At 39.0% G+C, this 22,038-nt stretch overlaps 1 protein-coding gene across 1 annotated transcript in view; it reads left to right on the top strand.

The window, feature by feature from the left end:
* Positions 1-22,038, top strand: part of LOC113904213 (25-hydroxycholesterol 7-alpha-hydroxylase) — a 175,782-nt gene that overhangs the window by 126,658 nt on the left and 27,086 nt on the right. Inside the window, exon 2 of the mRNA XM_027561077.1 lies at positions 15,643-15,779. Coding sequence (XP_027416878.1) covers positions 15,643-15,779 — 137 coding nt within the window. The remainder of the gene's footprint in view (positions 1-15,642; positions 15,780-22,038) is intronic.

The raw sequence follows: 22,038 nt of genomic DNA, 5'->3' as shown, positions 1-22,038 counted from the left end.
ATTTTCTGCTGCTATTAGTTTACACGTTGAATTATAAGTGTCTCAGAAGGTCCAAATTAAAAAAAATACATTTCAAAGCTATTATAATTTAAAACTTAAAAAAATCTTTGCCAGGCTATGTTAGAAAATGATTTTATCCCTGGCATAAAAAATTAAATATTTCTATATAGGAATGATCCATGACTTTCTAATTATTTTTTAAGGCAGGAAGGCAGTTTTTAATAATACATCTAATTTTGCCTATCTGCTTCATTTTATTATTAGGAACAGATACACAAGTTTGAGTAAACTTGACCCATACTGAGCACCCAACATATATCTTTCTTTGGGGAGTTGTGTTATTAGAGAGAAGCCTCTGTTAACTTATGTCCTTGTTTATTTTGGAATTAAACAAAGTGTAAAGTAATTTTATTCTAAACATATGCACAGATTGGAGAAGGCAATGGCACCCCACTCCAGTATTCTTGCCTGGAAAATCCCATTGACGGAGGAGCCTGGTGGGCTGCAGTCCATAGGGTTGCTAAGAGTTGGACACGACTGAGCGACTTCACTTTCACTTTTCACTTTCATGCATTGGAGAAGGAAATAGCAACCCACTCCAGTGTTCTTGCCTGGAGAATCCCAGGGACAGTAGAGCCTGGTGGGCTGCTGTCTATGGGGTCACACAGAGTCGGACACGACTGAAGTGACTTAGCAGCAGCAGCAGCAGCATACGCACAGATTCCAGAGCATGTGGGCATGGAAGGCTGGTGCTAATACTTATTGGCATGAAGGTACTACTCAGACTATTATTTTTTAAATCTCAGATCACTTTGGGAGACTGACAGTAGATTGTTTTAAAGTGTGGAATTTACTAATCACTTGAATCTCCCATATCTCATTTAGCAGAAATTGGATTTCTGGGGAATTAAATTTTGAGAAAAGGTGTATAGTATTCTATCTTCTAGATCAAACATAGGAAAAGTATTCCCATACTTAGTTCTCACTAAATACCTTTGACATAACCTTCTTGTGATATGAGTATTTTACATCAGAAGAAAAACGGTTATGAAGTTTCCAGTGGTTAGCAGAGGCCAGAACAAAACAAATATTGAACCAAATAATCTGATTTCCTGCTTCACAGAGATAGCAATGAGAGAAGGGCCATCAAAACACCACTTAACAAGCACTGAAGTTAAATAATGTGTTGAAAAAAAAATGTGAACACATCCTGCAGGATGGTGAATAAACCACTCTTGGAGTTGCATGTTCATGTGGGGATCTAAGCATAATTTCACATGATCAAGGTAGACTCAATCATTAAATATCATTCTTTCAGTTAAGTAACAATATTGCTTTCTTGAGGGTGTATGCAAACCAGATATACAGGGTAGAGGAGCAGATTATGTGGTCTAGGGTTTTCAGCTCAACAGAGTGATGACAAGGAAAAATAAACTACAGTAGCTTTTTAGAAAAACGGAATCAAACTAAGAAGTGAGTTATAAGTCAGAACACATAATTCCGTAATTCGTAATGAGCTCTACCATTACTCATGTGACAGTGTGTCTGGGTTATCTCTGTGTATATACCTGACCCTCACCTCCGGAACACTGAGCCCTCCCAGGGAAGATCCTGTGTCTGTTTTTCTTCCTCGTGTCCTTGTCACCTCAAACAGCATCTGACACAAATTGAGTGCCAGGTAATTGTTTGAATTAATGAATTGATTGATCCATTGATGAATGGCTGACCCAGGTAATTGAGATGGCTACACAGAGCCAAAATTCATTTGAAATTATTGGCACCTAAAAGGAATGGTATGACCAGATAAGAGACAATTTTAGGATCTTCTGTGACTCGGAGGCCAAATTAAGGTGACAGGTTTTCAGGAGTGAAAGCATGCGTGTTAGTATAAAGCAAATATATGTCCTAGTGATTTATATGAAAGTTGATAATTAATGTATGTTATAGCAATTTGTTTCAAACTGTTCTATAGGCTTCCCAGGTGGCTCAGTGGTAAAGAGTCAGCCTGTCAGTACAGGAGATTCAGGTTCCATCCCTGGGCCAGGAACATCCCCTGGAGAAGGAAAGGGCAACCCACTCCAGTATTCTTGCCTGGGAAATCCCATGAACAGAGAAACCTGGTGGGCTACAGTTATAGGGTCACAAAGAGTTGGACATGACTTAGCGACTAAACAACTTACTTCCATCTGCCAGTGGGGATTAAAAAAAAAAAAAACAGACGTTAAACTAGACTAAGGTTCAGTTTCCGAAGTTTCTAGAGATACCCCTTGGAATGTGGAGATAGAGAAAAGTATGCATGGGATGTGGGACTTGAAACCCTTTTGCTACCACACTCTGGCTGGTATCAAGTGGCTCATTTTGTTTCCAGAGAATTAATGTTGTTTCCAAAAATTAGCTCTCATAAGGCTCATTCAGGTAACCAGTATTGAATATGGAAATGAGATTTTTGTTCATACAAGTCTATTACATTATAGTTTATGAGTCACAGTGGCTAGGTGCCAGACTTTCTTTCAAGCTAAGCAGGCTCTTTGCTCTGCTCCTCCAGCTGAGTCTTTTATTTGAAGTGTTTCTTCATCTTGGCTCATTTAGCCACCAACAGAAGTTGCCCTATGGGAGATAACATCTTATGTTTATTTACTTTATAGCATTATCACCTCTGGGCTCATTGCAAGTGAAAAACGTATCAGAAAAGAGAAAAATCTGATTTCAGAAAGCCACGACTCCCTTTACCCTGACATTGCTTTTGTTCATGCTTATTATTCTACTGAGAGTTAGCACATTTGCCTTCTGATGGGTGGTCTATGCAAAGAATTAAATGTGTTACTGACATTGGCATCACTTTGGGCAGGTCCAAGTTCAAAATACAATTACATGTGTGCTTGCTCACTTACGCACACACACACACACACACACACACTTCTTCAAATGAACAAGAAGAATCTTATCAGTACCTCTGTTCTCTCTGCCGATTCCCGCTAATCCTCCAAGCCTCAGAAACAAGATAATAGAATTGATGGGCGTATTGGAGTAATTTTGGAAACAGTGCAGTGAACTAGAAGCATCCCTTACTTCACTCTGGAATTTTACCTGAAACTTGCATAACTATACACCCCATCATCTTTTCCTCTTTTCTGACTTTTAATGTTAACACTACATTTTCTTATAAGATCGCCTATCTGTTCTCACCTCCATAAATAGAAATGAACTCTAAAAAATTTTTTATCTGCAAATATTACTCCAAATGACTTTGGCAATAATCTCCACAAAAAATAGAATTAAGACAAATTCAAAAAATTGTTTAATGTTAACTATTTATAGGAAACAGATTTGCATATGTGTATATACTATGTTCTACTCCCAAAGTCCCTAAAGCAAAATTAGAATTCATCAAAGATAACAACATCCTCCACTTAACTGGTAGAAAGGCAGCTCATTAAAATGACGAGGCCCCCTTCCAATCATGATGTGGTGAAGTCCACCAGCCTCACCAACACACACACAGCGTTGTTTTCAAATGTGAAAGGAAGCTAAGTTCATGAGCCGTTGATGAAAGCTTCCATCATAAAAGAGAGAGACTATGACAAAGAAACAGGAAAAAAAAAGAAGAGACAGACAACTTGGGGACAGAAAAACTCCCCCCAAATCATGTGTAGTCATCTTAGAAACATAGGAGAAGAAATTGCATTTATAAAACAAGAATTAAATGTAATTTCTATAAGGTATAGCAGAGAGCATAAAAGACCTCTTGGAAATTATAAATCTAAGAGTAGAAATAAAATAATCTTTGAAAGGGATAAAATCACAAAAGTCTCTTGCTGACTGGAGCAAAACAAAAATTGATGGAAAATAGGAGAGGAGCTATATGAAAATTACAGGACCATATGTCTGACCATATTGAGAGTGATTTTAGAGAGGACTGAAAGAGACTGATAAGAATTAGTGATGGGCACACAGAAAGCAAGGCAAAAGGACAGAAATAAAGCAATTGACCACTGCCGAAACCACGTGCCTGGTGAAAACACTGTTGATTTCACAGAACATGTGGGAGGGCGTACATGCCAGGAGCAACGTGTGCAAGGGACACTGCAATGATATGTTTAAAATATGTCGAAGGTTATCTTTAATAGAACTTTCAAATTTGCAGGATACTATTAGAATTATCTCTCTACAAATAATCTGTATATGTCTTCTATGTCCTATGTCCTAGTATTAGTGATAATGGAGTTCCTGGAGTAGTCATCCATTCCTTTTATGCAGTGACTTAAAATCAGCAGCCAAAGTTAAGAACCAGTGTTTGGAAAAGAATGGTGTTTTTCCTTTCTAAATGGCCTCTAATTCATGACAAGATCAAAACTTTGCCTTTCTTGGTTCTGTGCTATGTTACAAATGTACAGCTACAATTGGCTTTTGCTATGTTAATGTTTTACCCAATTTTAAGTTATGGTTTTGTATTGCATTATGTACACCATGCAGTGTATGGTCCACAGGCTTTTCATTAGCTTCCCACCTTAGCAAACCAGAGTGCCCTTGAATTGCCTTCCCTATGGTTCTGATAAGCTGGACTTGATTATTTTAGTGTTAGCTATCAGAATTTGGAACTTGGTTTCTTCATGGGCTTCAGTTGATAAACCATCGTTTGATAACTTGACAAAGCACTTCTGTATTGTTGACATTCGTCTCTATATTGTCATTACCAAGGCTCTCTGGGCTAGTTCTCTGTAAAATTTAGTTTTCACAAAACTGTACGTTCTGATTTTTGATTAAATGTTTCAAAGTCAAATGATTTAATCAAATATAAGAAATGATGAGCTAATGGAATTGATATCTCTTCCATGGAGTCCAATCAAATCCTGTCTGTAAAATAAATTAGCAACTGATCATCTCAGAAATTACAAATACAGTTGCATGGTTTTCTATTTTAATTAAGGAGTTGAAATAACGTTCCATTATGAATCAATTTCCCTCTTTTAGAATTATCTAGGCCACTTCAACATTCTTAACTGGCTTCCTCCTAAGCTCCAGAGCTCTTATGAACCCCTTTTGTTCATTTGAGTGTGTGGGTTCAGAGATATAAAACCTGAAAAATGTAGGAGGGTGATTCTGGTGCCCCGTTTCCTTGCCTGCAAATCATATAAGGCAGCACTAAACTAAAATGTAAGTTAGGCAAATAAAGGAAGTATGCCAGCAAGTGAAAATAAGATGTCTTAAAAACTGGTATTCTATTGAAAACTTTTAGGAAAGAGAAATTAGGAGAAAGTGGTGATTAGATTTATGTTTTAAGTGATCCCGGTAGTAATATGAAGATGATGAAAGCAGCTAATACTTAGCTGAAGTCATTGTTTTCAGTTCTTTTATGTGTACTAACTTATTTAAATCTCACATGAGGAAAGTACAGTAGTATTTCAGGTATACAGTAAGTAGTATTTTAGGTGTAAGTACAGTAGTATTTCAGGTATACAGTAAGTAGTATTTTAGGTGTAAGTACAGTAGTATTTCAGGTATACAGTAAGTAGTATTTTAGGTGTAAGTACAGTAGTATTTCAGGTATACAGTAAGTAGTATTTTAGGTGTAAGTACAGTAGTATTTCAGGTATACAGTAAGTAGTATTTTAGGTGTAAGTACAGTAGTATTACAGGTGAGGAAACTGAAGCATAGATATGTAAGTTGGTCAAAGTCACCAAATTGGTGATTGTCTGCAGAAACCCAGATCTGAGCCCCAGAGTGTAGCAAGATTAACCAGGAGTCATTGTAGCAGCGAACATGGGAACAGATGAGGGCTGGACCTATGCCCTGCTTAGCCCAGGGTGAAGTTCATTGAAAAAAAAAAAAAGTATTCCAGTATTGTGGTCATTAGGAAGCCTGCTTGAGACTCAATTAGGTTTTAAATTATAGTTTTATGAAATATGCCTTGACATTACTATTCCCTGGTGCCAACCTGGGTATTTCTTCTAGCTTAAAAAAAAAAAAAAAAAAAGCTCAATCATAGACTTCTCAGAGTAAAATCCTATATGGATGTGGTTTTTCTTTTTAGCCAAAGAAGCATTTACAAATCACTCACTTGATCAAGGCATTAGTATAAATCTGCTAATGGAATCGAGTTCAGAAACACTGTACAAACAAAGCTTTGTTCAGATCACACAATTGCAGAGATGAACTGACAGTTAAAGATTCAAGTGGAATATGGCTTGAAGAGTTATGCTCTAAGGTGTGAAAATACATTTAGTCATGTTAGTATTAGTTTAGCCCTGATCCCATGCTAATAATGGAGAAATTGGTGACCATTGAGCATTGGTTGCTTTTACGTTGCCATTACATTTAATGCTTCGATCAAAAGTGCTTGAACTGTGAATATCTTTGCTACTGAGAAATCATGTCAAGTTTTTAAGTCAGTTGTCATCCTGATAGAGGCAGAACATTCCAAGAGTAAAGGTCTTATTTGAGCCCCCCCATCATCCTAGAGTGGTAACAAAATTTACCAAAGAGCAAAGATTAGAATCACCAATAGACTGAAAAGTTGCATTTTTTATCCAGGAATTTTTCATTTATTTTTTGTGAGGTAGAGGTTGTGTGAACACCAGATGCCAATCACACAGCACCAGTGGATTTGCAAGATTATCAGACTGGGGAAAAAATGAAGGTTAAGCACAGGGTACAATGGAGATTACTTATGGTAATGAATTGTATAATTTTTCTAGACAGCGTTGGATTAATGTTCATCCTGAAAAGAGATTACAGGAGATCTGTTTCTTGCAGTAAACAAATATTAAGCAGATCATACATGTACAACATATGAATCGAGAGTCCTGAAGCACATATGATGATTTATCATTTACACGGGGAAAGTTAACCCGTTCTCTACTGTGCAGATGAGAGTCACTGGAGTCTTGTGGGGGTGGAGGCAGTGTCCTCGGAGCCACAACGCTTCTTGCTCTGAGTGGAGCCTTGAAGAGGCTATCGAGTTGTCATAGCCCAACACCTGCAGCCTTACTTGTGACAAGCGCCACTCCCCTTCCCGTGACCATCATGGAAGCCAACTTTGCCTGCCTTACTTTCGGGTCGCCTGGACCCTGGAGGAAGCAGCAGGGGATCCAGGTGGCACCATGCATCCATACTTTGTACACTCACAGAGTCTGATCCCCGGTGTCTACTCTTCCTTTTTGGCTTGTGGTTGGTGGTGTTGGGGAGGAGATAGAACAGGGTAGGGGGAGGGGTGTACTGAGTTCTGCACTTGCTCAGGGTGAACCTCCACCCACCCTCCACCCCCACCCCCCAACCATGGGAACATTGTGCTCATTTTTAGAATCAGCCTTTGATTCCTTTGTGGAGAAGGAAATGGCAACCCACTGCAGCATTCTTGCCTGGAGAATTTCATGGACAGAGAAGCCTGGTGGGTTACAGTCCGTGGGGTTGCAAAGAGTCAGAAAGAACTGAGTGACTAACACTTGATTTATTTGTAGAGTTTTTGCCATCAGCTTCTTTTTTTTTTTTAATTAAACACATTAAGAAAAAAATTTTTTTTGGCCTCTCAACATGTGGGATCTTAGGTCTCACCACTAGGTATAGACTCCGTTCTCACTGCAGTGGAAGCATGGAGTCCTAACCCCTTGATCCACCAGGGAAGTCCTCATCAACTGGTTTTTAGAAAACGGTGCCCTGGGCACCTGGTTTTCATGTTCACACTAGAATAGCATTTTCTTACATTTCCAAAACAATACACTGAGAAGGGTACACTTCTGTGGGATTCTTTCCCAAACCTGTTACAACCTCAGTCTAATCATGCAAAAGCATCAGACAAGCCAAACTGAGAAATGTTCAACAAAACCAATGACAAATAACCTTCATAAGTACTGTGTTTCTGTCTTGCAAGTCAGAAGACCAGAGGACTAAATCTCTATAATTTCACCACCCCGAAGTAGTGACCATTAACATCTTAAAGCAGACTAGACTCTTTTAATTTATGTGTGCTTAGCCACTCAGTCATGTCTGACTCTTTTCAGCCCTTTGGACTGTAGCCCACCAGACTTCTCTGTCCTTGGGATTTTTCAGGCAAGAATACTGAAGTGGGTTGCCATTTTCCTCCTTGGAAAATGGGTCTTCCTGACCCAGGGATTGAACTCACATCTCCTATGACTCCTGCATTGCAGGTGGATTCTTTACCCGTTGAGCCATCGGGGAAGCCCATCTTTGCATTTCTATTCCCATATTTTCTTTAGGAAAATAATATTATTCTGTTGTGCTTGTGGTTACTGCTGCTGCTAAGTCACTTCAGTTGTGTCCAACTCTGTGCAACCTCATAGACGGCAGCCCACCAGGCTCCCCCGTCCCTGGGATTCTCCAGGCAAGAACACTGGAGTGGGTTGCCATTTCCTTCTCCAATGCATGAAAGTGAAAAGTGAAAGTGAAGTCGCTCAGTCGTGTCCAACTCTTAGCAACCCCATGGACTGCAGCCCACCAGGCTCCTCTGTCCATGGGATTTTCCAGGCAAGAGTACTGGAGTGGGGTGCCATTGCCTACTGCTTTATTCACTTAAAGGTGTATTGTGAACAAATTCCTCTGAGAAGTAAGTGTGCATGTCCTCTGAGATGAATGCCTCTGTCTGTGGATAAGGACTCAGAGCTGATTCCTTTACACCATGTTATTGCTGTCACCCTTCTTCACACTGTGGAGCTGGGGATGCCACCAAGGCAAGCCACCGAGAACATTGTAGTCAGGGAGTGCGTGTGTGCTAAGTCGCTTCAGTGGTGTCTGACTCTGCAACCCCATGGACTATAGCCCTCCAGGCTCCTCTGTCCATGGGATTTTTTCAGGCAAGAATACCGGAGTGGTTGCCATTTTCCCTTTCCAGGGAATCTTCCTGACCCAGGGAAGGAATCCACTTCTCTTATGTCTACCTGCATTAGCAGACGGGCTCTTTATTAGTAATGCTGCCTGGGAAGGTCAGGGAATGGCCTCCTGCAGTTTAGTTTCCCATCTATTTGAGCTGCAGGCATCCAGGAAGAGTTCATGATTTGCTTTGAAAAGTGCCTCCCTTGCTGGAATAGGGAGTGAGAAATTTCTTGAGCAGGTTTTCACATTCAGTGGACAATTAGTAGGAGATATGGTGAATTGTATTCAGTAATGTTCCTTCTGCACCTTTTAAGTTCTGTCCATCTAAAGGCAGGGATCTGTGTGACCAGTGTGTTTAAAGAATGACTCAGACCCCACATATCTGCTGTGATGCCATCTTAATTTGGGGGCTGACAGCTCAAGGGGATGGGGGCTTCCACGTAAGGCATCCCACTTATTGCCAAAGGTGAATTTGTGACTGAAGCCAGAGTCTGCCACCTTGATGTTCAAGTCAGCATCCTGGGTGGATTGTCCAGCTGCAATGCTGTCTGGTGGACATTCTCTGGCAGAAATAGCCTGAGGCCTGTTTCCCTTTCGTGCTGCCATGATCCCTTGGTTGATGGAGCATCCCTCCTCCGGCAGCACACTCCACAACAAGGGAGAGTGTTTCCTCCGTGTCCATCACTTCAGATAGTTTCACGATGTTGGGGTGATCCAAGACCTTCATTATCTTGACTTTGTGGGACAGTGTCTGGAGCCCCAAGGATTCCTACCGGCTCTTGTGAATGATCTTCACAGCCACCTCTTTCTCAGTCAGGATGTGCCAAGGCTACCTCACCTTGGTGAAGGTAACCTTGTCAATAGTCGTTGCCCATATGGGTTTTCTCCTCAGCAGAGATGTAGGCAAGAGGCCTCGAAGCAGGTTGCCTTTGCTGTCGAGATAAGGTGCCCGCGAGGTCAGCTTAAAAATGGAGAAACGCTGGGGGAAAACTGGATCCAAATCACCTCAAAAGAGAATCCTGAAAAGCTCACCTGAAAAGCTGATCTTTATAACAGAGTCAAAACACAGAGCCAGACAAAAATGAAGTTGAACAGCGATTATTAACAGACTGGTATTTTTAAGTAAGAAAAGTGAATTTTTAAAAATGGGGTAAAGAATAAAAAAAGAAAAACTAGAAAAATAAAAGGGAAATGAGAAAAATCAAAAAGAATAAAGAAAAAGTGAAATAAAAAATAATAGTGAACAAAATTGCCAAAAACCCCACAATGTCAAGGAAGAAACTAACTTTGGTCAGAGTCCCTCAGGTCACTGGAAACCAGCTTCCTGAACTAAAAGATACAAAAACACTTAGTCCAGGCAGGGTCTTAAATAGATGGTTGGAGTCCCATAAAAGTGGCTCCTTATTAGGTCATAGGAAGAAATGTACCTAACATGAATGAGAATAATCGACAGCCAATAGTCTCATGTTTTGGTTTCCAGAACTCTTTACTCTTAAAAAGAAATTGGGACTTCCCCAGTGGCCCAGTGATTAAGACTTTGCCTTCCAGTGCAGTGGGTACGGGTTCAAACTCTGGTCCAGGAACTATGTTTCCACCTGTCTTTTGGCCAGAAAACCAAAACATAAAACAGAAGCAATATTATAACAAATTTGATAAAGACTTTATAAAATGGTCCACATCCTGCCCCCTCAAAAAAAAGAGAGAATGTGGCAAATTGTAGCAGTTTGCATGACCAATCCTAAAACCTCAAATTGCCTATCTTTAAAAAAAAAACTCTTTAGCTTCTTTTAAAAATGGAAATTAATAATATATTTCATGCTCAAAATTCATTATATATATGCTTTATCTTATAGGGCAGTTTGAAGTTCACAGAAAAGTGAGAGGAAATTGCAGAGTTCCCGCAACCCCCTCCTGACCCACCCAACACCTTAGCATTTCGTTTTATTAACATCTTGCATCAGTGTGGTACCTTTGTTACAACTGAGTCAACATTGGTTCACTACTATTAATTAAAGTCCTGAAGTTTACATTGGGGTTCATTTTTTGTGTTGCATATTATGTGGGTTTTGACCAATGTATAATGACGTGTATCTACCATTACAGTGACATACAAAACAGTTTCACTGCCCTGAAACTCCTGTGTTCCACCTATTCATTCTGTTCTCCTTCCCTGTTAACAGCTAGCAGCTACTAATCTAGTGAATCACCATCATTTTACCTTGTCCGGGTCATGTGGTTGTACAGTATGCAGCCGTCTCAGGTTGTCTCCTTTCACTTAGCCATATGTAGTTAAGGTTCCTCCAAGTCTTGTTAGGACAGGATACCTATTTCCTTATATGGCTAAATACCATTCCAGTATATATGGGCTTATATAGAAGTTTGCCTATCCATTCACCCATTTAAGGACATCTGTATTGCTCCCAAGGGAAAACTAACCATACTCTGTGTACCCGCTACTTTCTAATACTTCACCTCAGCCTGATGGGTAAATCTCTAAACTGAATATCTTTATTCTCATTTTCAGGTGAAAAAACTGAGCATCTAGCTACACATAGCTAGCATATGGGATTTGCAGTCTCCTAGGATGAGTCAGATGTGCAGAAATGTAATTTTAATTCTTTATACCTGAACTCAGATTTCTGAGCCCCTGTTTCTGCTCATAGCAGAAAACACTGAATATTTCCAGTGAAAAGTGGCTCAGTCACTTCTCCTTTAAAACTTGGTCTCTTTTGTAGCAGGAATAAATGAGATTTGGGATTCTCTCTTCCCCTTCCTTTCTGTTGATCTGGTGAATTGCGTTGTGCAGATGTTCATGAGGTTCATCTATGGCTTCCCGGAGGTGCCTCCTGGCTAGGGTTTTGGGAGTAGTCCTCCACCTTTGCATCCCTTACTGAAGTTCCCCAGCTGATTTTAACTCACTGAGTTTCTGGAGAAAGCGAGGCATGTGGTTCTGGGCTTGCTTGGCCCCACCTGGGTGCTCCCTGAGGTTGCTCCAGCACATTTTCCACACGCTCTCTCTCGGGACCTTTCATCCACAACCCTGCGATGATGCTCCCTCTCCACAACGTCCCACAGGGCATGTTGATTCTCTGCTTTTCAGAGCCGCAGGAACATTTTTAGGTATCTTGGTGCCCCCATTGGAGCCAAAAAAGAATGGTGGATAGAGGATGTTTCAAGAATACAGTTCTAAGAGACACAAAGAGGCAGATAACATTTTGCAATTAAGTAGTTTCCAAAATAAGTCAGGGAAGCATGAAACAGAGCAACTTCAAAAGTGCCTTGCTTAACAGCACAGTTTGTTCAAAAGGTCAGTATTATTGTCAGATACTACAATGCCCTTTAGTTGTGTAGTTTCTGAAATTTAACCACCTACACAAAGAAAGTATTAGTTAGGAAAAATTAAAAAATTACTAAGGTACTGTTCCAGATATTAGGTGACCTGATACAAATGTATTGTCTAGAAAAACTTCATCAACATGTAATTTTATTTTTTCCCTAGATTGTTGTGCATGTATCAGGCTTGCTCCCTACTTGCTTAGAAGGTTGTTTCAATAACTGAGATTCCTAGCCTAGAATGATCATGGGAAAAATGGAGAAGAAAATACTTTGACACATGTAGACTGCTTTGGAAAGTGCTGGCGCTAAATGTCCAGGGATACAATGTGTGGGATGTCAAATTGTTTACCTGTTTATTTCATGGAAGGTGTAGCATAAAGACAAACTGCATGTATCATTAGAAACCAAGTATTCTCTGTTGGTCCACTCTTTTAAATTTTATGCACTGATTTTTCACCAAAGGGAAATGTCTTTAATGTCTTTTGTGTTCTATAGTTATTTTATGTATTTAGATTCTTTTCCACTGTTTGCTTCCAGATAAGCCTGAACTTTAAGATGTGTTGTACAAGTTGTAGGGAAGACCTTGTGAGCAGTGATGCTGTGCTCTCTACATAGAACTTGGGATTAATCATTGAGATTCTTTGTAAGCTTTAAGTTGTATAATTTACAGGATATGATCTTGTAGTCTCTAAAATAGTAAAGAAGGTATGTGAGTGTTTATTATTTGAGTGGGGGAAAAAGAGGGATATGGACTGTAGATTTGAGGGGAGAGGTTGGTGACCCACCATTGCTTCAGGACTTGTTCCTCTTAAGCTTTGGAACTGGAGCATCCCCAATAAGCATTAAGCATCCTGTCCCTTCACTCAGAAGTGAGCAGCTGGTACTTCATTTTCAAAGTCACAGAGCATGAAAGAGACAGATAGCAGTGTTTGCACTGTGCTAGGTGTCAACAGGCCTTTCTGGATCATGATGATGATATCTTTCCTCCCTAAATAATTTTTACAAATATAGTGATGAAGACAGATTTCTGTTAACTGTCTTCAATGGGTCATAAGTTGAACTAGCACTATATTTTTTTTTTCCTGAAAATATGCATAGCTGTGACATGGTATTTAATAGTTAGGACTTTCCTGTAGCTCAAACGGTTAAGAACCTGCCTGCAATGCAAGAGACCAGGGTTCGATCCTTGGGTTGGAAAGTTCCTCTGGAGAAGGGAATGGCAATCCACTCCGGTGTTCTTGCCTGGAGAATCCATGGACAAAGAAGCCTGGCGAGCTACAGTCCATGGGGTTGCAAAGAGTCGGACACGACTGAATGACTAACACACACATATTTAATAGCTTGAGGCTTATTTCTACCCAAATGAGCACAGCTGTAAGAAATGATGACCCTCTCATCTTCATAGCGATAAAATGGCTTCCTAATGTGTTTCCCTACCTTTGAATTTTCACTTCATTCCTCTGGATTTCCAAGCTCCATCCTTTCCCCTCTCGGAAACCCTGTGAAAATGTACGACTTTTGACCAGATGACAAAGCACAAAGGATGAAATCAGTTGCATTCAATTATGATATGACAAAAAGCCTTTCAAAATCTTTGTCACAGTGCAGCATTCAAGCAACATTAAACATAATAGAGTAAAAGCAGACCGAGGAAGAGAGTTAATATTTTGACAGGAAGTTTTGTGAACTAAATCACTTGCAAATTTCAAAAGAGTCGTTGATGAATAGCTTTGGTAGTTTCTAACTTGGGGGCCTACTTTCCAATCATATGTGCAATGTCTTCTTATTGATTAATCTTTGGACCTAAAATTAACTGTTACATTGTTTTCTTGGTACGCTTTTATATTTCTCAAAAAAGCAAGTGTCCATTGCTGAGTTGCATTCAAGAAAATAACAGGGAGTGAGGTGAAGAGTAAGATACACGTTCCTTTTTTGGGAGGGGGTGATGGCTTTTTTAATTTTTTATTTATCTGTTTATTTACTTATTTATTTGGCTGCACAGGGTCTTAGTTGTGGCACGTGGGATCTCCGATGTATCCTGTGGGATCTTTCACTGTGGTGCATGAGCTCCAGAGCCCCATGCTCAGTAGTTGCGGCAGGCGAGCTTAGCTGCTCCGTGGCATGTGGAATCTTAGTTCCTCAATGGCGTCCCCTGCACTGCAAGGCAGATTCTTAACCACTGGACCCCCAGGGAAGCCCCCAAGACACACGTTTCTATGTTGTGTTCCCTGTCTTCCTATTCTAAGTATATGTATTTAAACAACAGCTTGTATTTTGTAAATTATTATAAAGATAAAATTTTCAAGTTTAATTCTACCATATTGGGTTGTGGGAAAATAAAAGCTTCTGATAGGGTTAATCTAGCTACATAAAATTCCATGCTGAGTATGATCATAATCTTGGTCTTTGATTAGATCTGAGCTTGTAATATCTTGTGATTAATCAAAATGGGTTGTATTGCGTGTAGTATAAGTCACTTCACAGATGGGATGGGGAATCATCAGAGTGCTCTTGAATATTTGTTTTAATCCCTTGTAGGATAAAATGGCTTTGGATCTTTTTTTTTTAACTTTAAATCAGATTGAGTTCACCAAATAAATGATTGAGAAGAAATTTTGAAGTCCAGTTTTGCTAGGATTATGGGTCAGAAAAGAAGAAACTTGGTTTTTAATTCATAATATTTCAATGATTCATTGAACATACTTCATATATTTAAAAATCTTGTAAAACTTAATAAATATTCCTATAAAGAATATGACAAAAAACCTTTCATAGGATAATATTGAGGTTTTTATTGTTTTCAACAACACAAAAGATTTTTCAAGATTAATAATTGCCCCTCTTCTAATTATTTAATTCCAGTCTAATTGACATCTGATAACAAAGAGCTTTGCTTTGGCAACTAAACTGCCTGACATTTAACCCCCAGAAGCACAGCAGGAGCACTCACACACAAAATGTTTACTGAATGTGTCTGTCATTTCAGCCAATTGAGTCTCACAAGACACAATTTCTCACAAGTGTTGCTCACCAAAAACTGTAAGTTGAACTGTCTGCTCCAGAGCCACACACATGAAGGGGCTCAATAAATACATGTCTAAGATTATATAAGAGTCACTGAATAAAGGGCTTCCCAAGTGGCACTAGTGGTAAAGAACCCGCCTGCCAGTGCAGGAGACATAAGAGACAGGTTCTATCCATGGATTGGGAAGATCCCCAGGAGGAAGAAACGGCAAGCCACTCCAGTGGTCTTACCTGGAGAATCCCATGGACAGAGGAGCCTGGAAGGCTACAGTCCATAGGGTCGCAAAGCATGGGACATGACTGAAGTGACTTAGCATTCACCGAATAAAAGAATTGGAAAAAAAAAAAAAAACTGTGAAGTTCTTCCAGTCTACTTCTAGACTGGACAAATGACCCACGGGTGTTAAAATAAGAATGATTTAATTTTTTCTTTTATTTTCTTTTTTTTCCTATAGGAGACCTGGTGAGCCTCCATTGATAAAAGGCTGGCTTCCTTACTTTGGACAGGCCCTGAAATTACAAAAAGATCCTCTGGGTTTCATGACTTCTCTTCAAAAGCAGTATGGTGACATTTTCACTCTTCTCCTTGGAGGTAAATGACATTTCTTTTAAGTTCCTTACTTAAAATTTCTCACCTATTCTTTAATGTCGTTATATTTTTCTCTAGGCAAAATTAGATTATTTGTATATTACTTTACTTGTAGAGCAATGCAAAAGAAAACTGTTTTTGAGTGTAGTAATCCTAACATTAAAAAACAAATTATAGAATTCTCTTGAGAGTGCCTGGGGAATACCACTCTCCTGTTGTCATATGTTATTGGGTTTGGTTTAGCTTGCCTTTAAGCATTGTTTTTTTAAAAGCCAGAATGCATTGACGGACTTGGCTTTGTGAAGCAGTGTTAGGTTTAGAGAAAATTGATCAGACAATACAGACAATTCCCATATATGCCCTCTTCTCCCTGGTCATAACTCCCCCTGTTATGAACACCTTATGCTAGTGTGGCACACTTGTGGTAACTAATGCACCAATGTGGATACATCATCAAGTCTGTGGTATGCTCTGCAGTCCATTCCTTGTGTTGTCCAGTTCCTTGGGTTTGTCCTGTTCCTTTGTGGGTCCTGTTCCAAAATGCATCATGTCATGTATCCGTCATTATGGTGTCACAAGAGTAGTTTTACTGGCCTAAAAATCCCCTGCATTTCCCCTATCCACTTCTCGTCCCTTTCCCCTGAGCCCCAAGCACCCACAGATCAGGATGCACCTTTTAAAATTATTTATTTATTTGGCTGTGCTGGGCTTTTCTCTAGTTGTGGTGAGTGGGGAGTATTCTCTAGTTGCAGTGCATGGGCGTCTCATTGCGGTGGCTTCTCTTGTTGAGGATCACAGGCTCTAGGGCATGCGGGCTTCAGTAGTGGTGGCTCCTGGGCTCGAGAGCACAGGCTCAGTGGTTGTGGTGCACAGACTTAGTTGTCCTGCAGCATGTGGGGTCTTCCTAGATCAGGGATCAAACCTGCGACTCCTGCATTGACAGGCAGATTCTTTACCACTGAGCCACCAGGGAAGCCCACATTTTGGAGGCAGGGGGGCAGCATGCCATGTGGCATGCAGAACTTCCCTGGCCAGAGATTGATCCCATGCCTCTTGAATTGGAAGCAGGGAGTTTTAACCACTGGACCACCAGGGAAGCCCAGAAAATATTTTTAACTTAAAAATATTTTTTATGATTCTAACTTCAAGATGTTTACAAAACAAGAAAAAATGTACACAGAAGGATCACTACATAGTCCAACATCATGGTGCTATAGGAGAAGCTGGAATGTTCTCAGATCATCTTCCTTTAAGGCCCACGCTCTCCAGCTGTGTTAACTATCTCTGGCTGCATAACAAACCTCCCCCAAATGTAATGCCTTGAAACAACAACTGGTCTTGCCCAGGCCCACTTGTGTGGCTTGAGCCATTTGACTGATTGGGGCTAAATGTCCCAAGATGACCTCATCACATGCCAATTAGGACCTCCTTGTCCTCATGAGGTTTCATCCTCAAGATGATGTCCTTATGTGGCAGCTGATATTTCAAGAGGATTAGAGGAAAGCAGCAAGGCTTCTTGAGGCCTGGGCTCAGATGTCATAGAACCTTGCTTCCACCACATTCTGTTAGTGTGAGCACGTCTCAGAGCAACCCAGATTCAAGGCTAAGAAAAGAGACCTCCACTTCTTCCTGGGTAGAGTGGCAGAGTTGCAAAGGAGCACATGTAGAAAGAGTGAAGAAATTTATGGTAGCGTGTTTGCTCACAGTCTTCCACCATCAGCTTATCTCCTGGGCTAGCCATTCCTTTGCTTGCTTTTGTCTGTCCCGTGTATGTCTGGGAGGCTGATCTCTACACACTAGATGGTCTACACTCCTCTGCCCTCCTACTTCTGGTTGAGTGTGCAGATAGGAGGCTGTGTTCCAGCTCCCTGTCACTGGGATCTGATAACTTTCAGTTTCTTTCCCAAGAAAATTGAAGATGACAGGTATGATCTCACTTAGATCCCCACATACCTGTCAAATGCACTGGTGTTTTACAGTGATCCTTACCACCTCCCCATGTTATGTCTGATGCCTCTTCTCAAATCACTCTTAGTATCTCTTCTGTCAAAGCATTTAATAAATTGTGACTGTATTGTTAATTCACATTATCTATTTCCCTTCATTATTATCTAACTCCTCTCTTGCCCACATTTAGTTCACAGCTCAGCACTGATTGATTCACAATAAATATTTGATGAGGAAATTCTTAATACCTTAGAGCTGATGAAATACTATAACACAAATAAAGGCCATAGTTGGGGCTTCTAGCCTAAGTGAACTATTCGTTTCATATTACATTTTGTATTTCTTCACTTAGAAAAAGTAATTCTTGGGGAGGGATAAATTAGGAGTTTGGGATTAACATATACATACCTCTCTATATAGGGCTCCCCTGGTGGCTCAGACAGTAAAGAATCAGCCTGCAATGCAGGAGACCCATGTTCAATCCCTGGGTCTGGAAGATCCCCTGGAGAAGGGAATACAATTCACTCCAGTATTCTTGCCTGGAAAATTCCATGGACAGAGGAGTCTGCCAGGCTACAGTCCATGAGATTGCAAAGAGCTGGACACGACTTGGCTTCATAATACAAAACTATATTCTTCACTTAAAAAAATAATTCTTGGGGAAGGATAAATTAGGAGTTTGGGATTTACATATACACACTACTATATATAAAATAGATAATCCACAGGGACCTTTTGTATAGCACAGGGAACTCAGTCTGAAAAAGAATGGATATATGTATAACTGAATCTCTTAAATGCACACCTGAAGCTAACACAACATTGTAAATTAACTATACTCCAATATAAAACAAAAATTAAATTTTAAAAAGTCACTTTTAACTTTAAAAAGTAAACCTTATAGTCTAATGAGTAGATACAACAAATTATTGACATTTTCAGTTTTCCTTTCTAATACATTCTACAAAAATAACCTCAGATGATTAAGCAGAAACTTTAAGGCAGATTGGAATAATTTTATTCACTTTTCAGAAAATAACAAATTTCTGCTGACACTTGATATCTTCATCTTAAATACCGAGACACTTGCTGAATTTCTAATATCTATTGACCATGGTTATGTTTTTAAACTCCACCACAGACAACCAGAGTTGAATACATACTACTACTTCCTTTGGCTTCTTCCTAGAGTTTGAATAAATTCCTGTCAAGAAATCCTTTTCATGTACGTGCCTCTAATGATCAGTTGGCAAAGTAGCTCGTTTGGAAAATGTGAAACGGGAAACAGTGTCTCCCACCTTTGTCCCATGATGTGATTTCACTGAGTATATGTTCTCTCGTGATGAGCGAATGATTGTCATCCCCAAAAGTCTCAAGGGACACGAATGTCATCTTAATAAAGAAATTAAAAGGTACATCTTTTCATGGGAAACCACGCAAATTCGTGACCTGTCGCAGAAAATAGTTCTCTAATTGGTTTTGTGTGGTGGTGCAGCGGAATCGTTTTCCCTAGATGTCACCGCAGCGAAGCACCACTGTACATCATTGTCAACAGCTAGCGAAATCTCCCTAATAAGAGTGGGAGGATAATGTGGTCATCCTTACCAAATAAAAAGTTGGCTCATAGTCCACTCTTCCAATGAATATTTTTAGCTGGAGATTTTAAATGGAGAGCCAGGTATATGTGGAGATTAAAAGGTGATAGCTATGGAAAATTTCTATAAAATTCTAGTTTATCTCCTATTTATTGACTATACATTTCTATTCCAAATAGTCAGATGGTTGTTCTGAATTCCCTTGGAGGTCTTCCTGTACAGCACCAAATATCTAAGATGAAAACATCAAAATTCAAGTTATAATGATCCAGATGTCAAACTTCAAGACATCAGAGTGAATGACTTATTTTTTTTTTTAACATTTAGTGACATACTTATCATTACATTGCTTCACCTTCCTAAAAGAAGTAATTTTGCAGGAAGTGAAATGGCTCTTAGGTTAGTAATAGATCATGTGCAGGTTATTCAGGAATGATGGAATTAATATGTTTGTGTTGAGCCAGTTCCTAAAAAAAGGAGGACAATGAAATGTTTGGTAAAGAATATATTAAAAAATGTGACCCCATTTCAAATTTACTGCTCAAAAGGATGATTTTATATATATATATATATATATATATATATATATATATATATATATATACACACATACACACATATACATTATTTTGCAGAAGTGAGCCTCATTTTGACATTTATTCTTTGAAATTCTTTAAATCAATATTTCACATCAACTGCTGATAGCTTTCCTTTCTCTTTTGAAAACATGGCAAAAGATACTGTTTCTATCTTGTGATCTTTGTGAAGTAGACGAGTTGCCTGTTGACACTCGGCATTCACTTACATAAAAGCACACTGGAACAAAAGTTAATTTTGCTCCAAGAATGCATGGCCTTCAGAATAACTTTTCAAATTTCCTTTGTTAAGAAATTTAAATTCATTTTATGAATGTATATGTGTTTTCCTAACTGTCTGATTAAAGATTACAAAGAAACTCTGGTTTTGCATCTCACATTAGCAGATGGTGGACAGATGGTTTAAATTAATATTAATTTTGGAAAACTTAGCTTAAATTGTTTATACTGAAGATTAAAAGTTGGAAAGCCAGCTAGCATCTCCAGTGTTATTAGTACTTCCAAACCCACTTGAAAAGTAAAATCCAGAAAATCAAAATGTCTTACTCAGCAGTCCACATCTTATTTGGATAAGAGAGTCAGTAAAGCATAATGCCTTGATATTGAAGAAAATCAAAATAAGAACTGAGAAAAAAAATACAGATCCTGGAGTGTAAAGAGCCTTGGAAAGAGTGAGAATTTTATCTACAAATAAATTGCATTAAACTGATCAGTAATTTTTTAAAAAACAACCTATGTGACACTGCCTATTAAAAAATAAGCAGTTATTAAAAATCAATGAATACTTGGTTGCTAATCATAGTTTTCCACATTTAGCTTTTACTGTTTTTATTTGATACTAACCTCATAATTTCTTCCCATTTCCTCACCTTGAAGGTGAGAGAAAGAAAGGGAGAGAGAGGGAATACATGTGTATTCATGATGAATTATAGATAAAAATCTCTAAAGTACATGAAGCTTGTACTTCAATAAGTCAGTGACTAGTGGCTTCTACTGCCATGACTGAATACAGTTTTGTCTTTCCGCTTAGATTTTGATGAATACAGACAATTGGTAACAAAAAATTCCAACTATTCTCTAAAATTATGTTTTACAAACTAAGCCTTTTATGCATTCTCTGAATTTTAGTGACAAATTTAAAATAACTCTGTAAAGATATGTAGCAAAATCCTTTCATTTAGTGAAAAGAGAAAAGTATGAATCACCACCTGTGAAAATACACAGCCTTGCCTAAAATTATATCTTTTGCAACATAAGAGAATTGACTCTTTTTTTCAATTATTTGTCAGGCAGATGCTGGTGATTTTATTTAATTAAGCTGCTATGGTAAAGCAGGTGTCATAAAATATGCCCAAATCCAGTTGAGTCAGTTTTGCTCTCCTGGGGGGTTGGGAATCCAGTTTATGTTGTAGATATAACTTTGGGATCTGATCAGAATGAGTAGTCACTCAAGTTTTACCCTCATTCCTGAATTGGCCCACCTTATTAACTAAATCAAGGGGAAATAGAGTGAATACAATTTAAGTCATTTATTTTTAGGGAAAAACTTGTAGCACATGTATATTTATGTACACTAAAACCTTAAATTATGCCTTAAGACTGAAAAGCAAAAAAAAATTATCCTATTTCTAGGATTAGGTTAAAATTATTCAAAACTTTGTCATAAAACTTGTCCCAAATTGAATTTAATTTCTGTGATGCTGTTTGAGTTACCAGAAATAATAAGTGAGTTGTTTATCTAAGAAAGGTTCTCACACATACACATAAAAACACAGAAATGATGACGTGAAGAGCTGAGCATAGATGTTCTGACAAACTTTCATGTCTAATCATTTATCATTTTCTAGAAGACAGTAACATAAGCATTACAGTTTGTGGGATCAACTAAATTTCATGTGTGTTCTTGGAAAGGAAGGCTTATTAAAGTTAATATTGAGTATTGAATGCATATGACTTCTCATTAGCAGGAGTCTTGAAGCAACCTTTGAGTGAGAAGGAAACAGAACAGTACCAGGAAAAGCACCGTGTGTGGACTGTTTTCTTGTCTAGGCTCTGCCACTAAAAAATGGCAACACAATCCTGGCCTTTAGCTTCTCCTGCCTTTCTTTCACTGGTAAATGCCCG

Source organism: Bos indicus x Bos taurus, chromosome 14, assembly GCF_003369695.1.
Source record: "Bos indicus x Bos taurus breed Angus x Brahman F1 hybrid chromosome 14, Bos_hybrid_MaternalHap_v2.0, whole genome shotgun sequence".
Taxonomy (NCBI): Eukaryota; Metazoa; Chordata; class Mammalia; order Artiodactyla; family Bovidae; genus Bos; species Bos indicus x Bos taurus.
The sequence above is the reverse complement of the archived record's forward strand: the minus strand, read 5'-3'. Positions and strand labels throughout refer to the sequence as shown.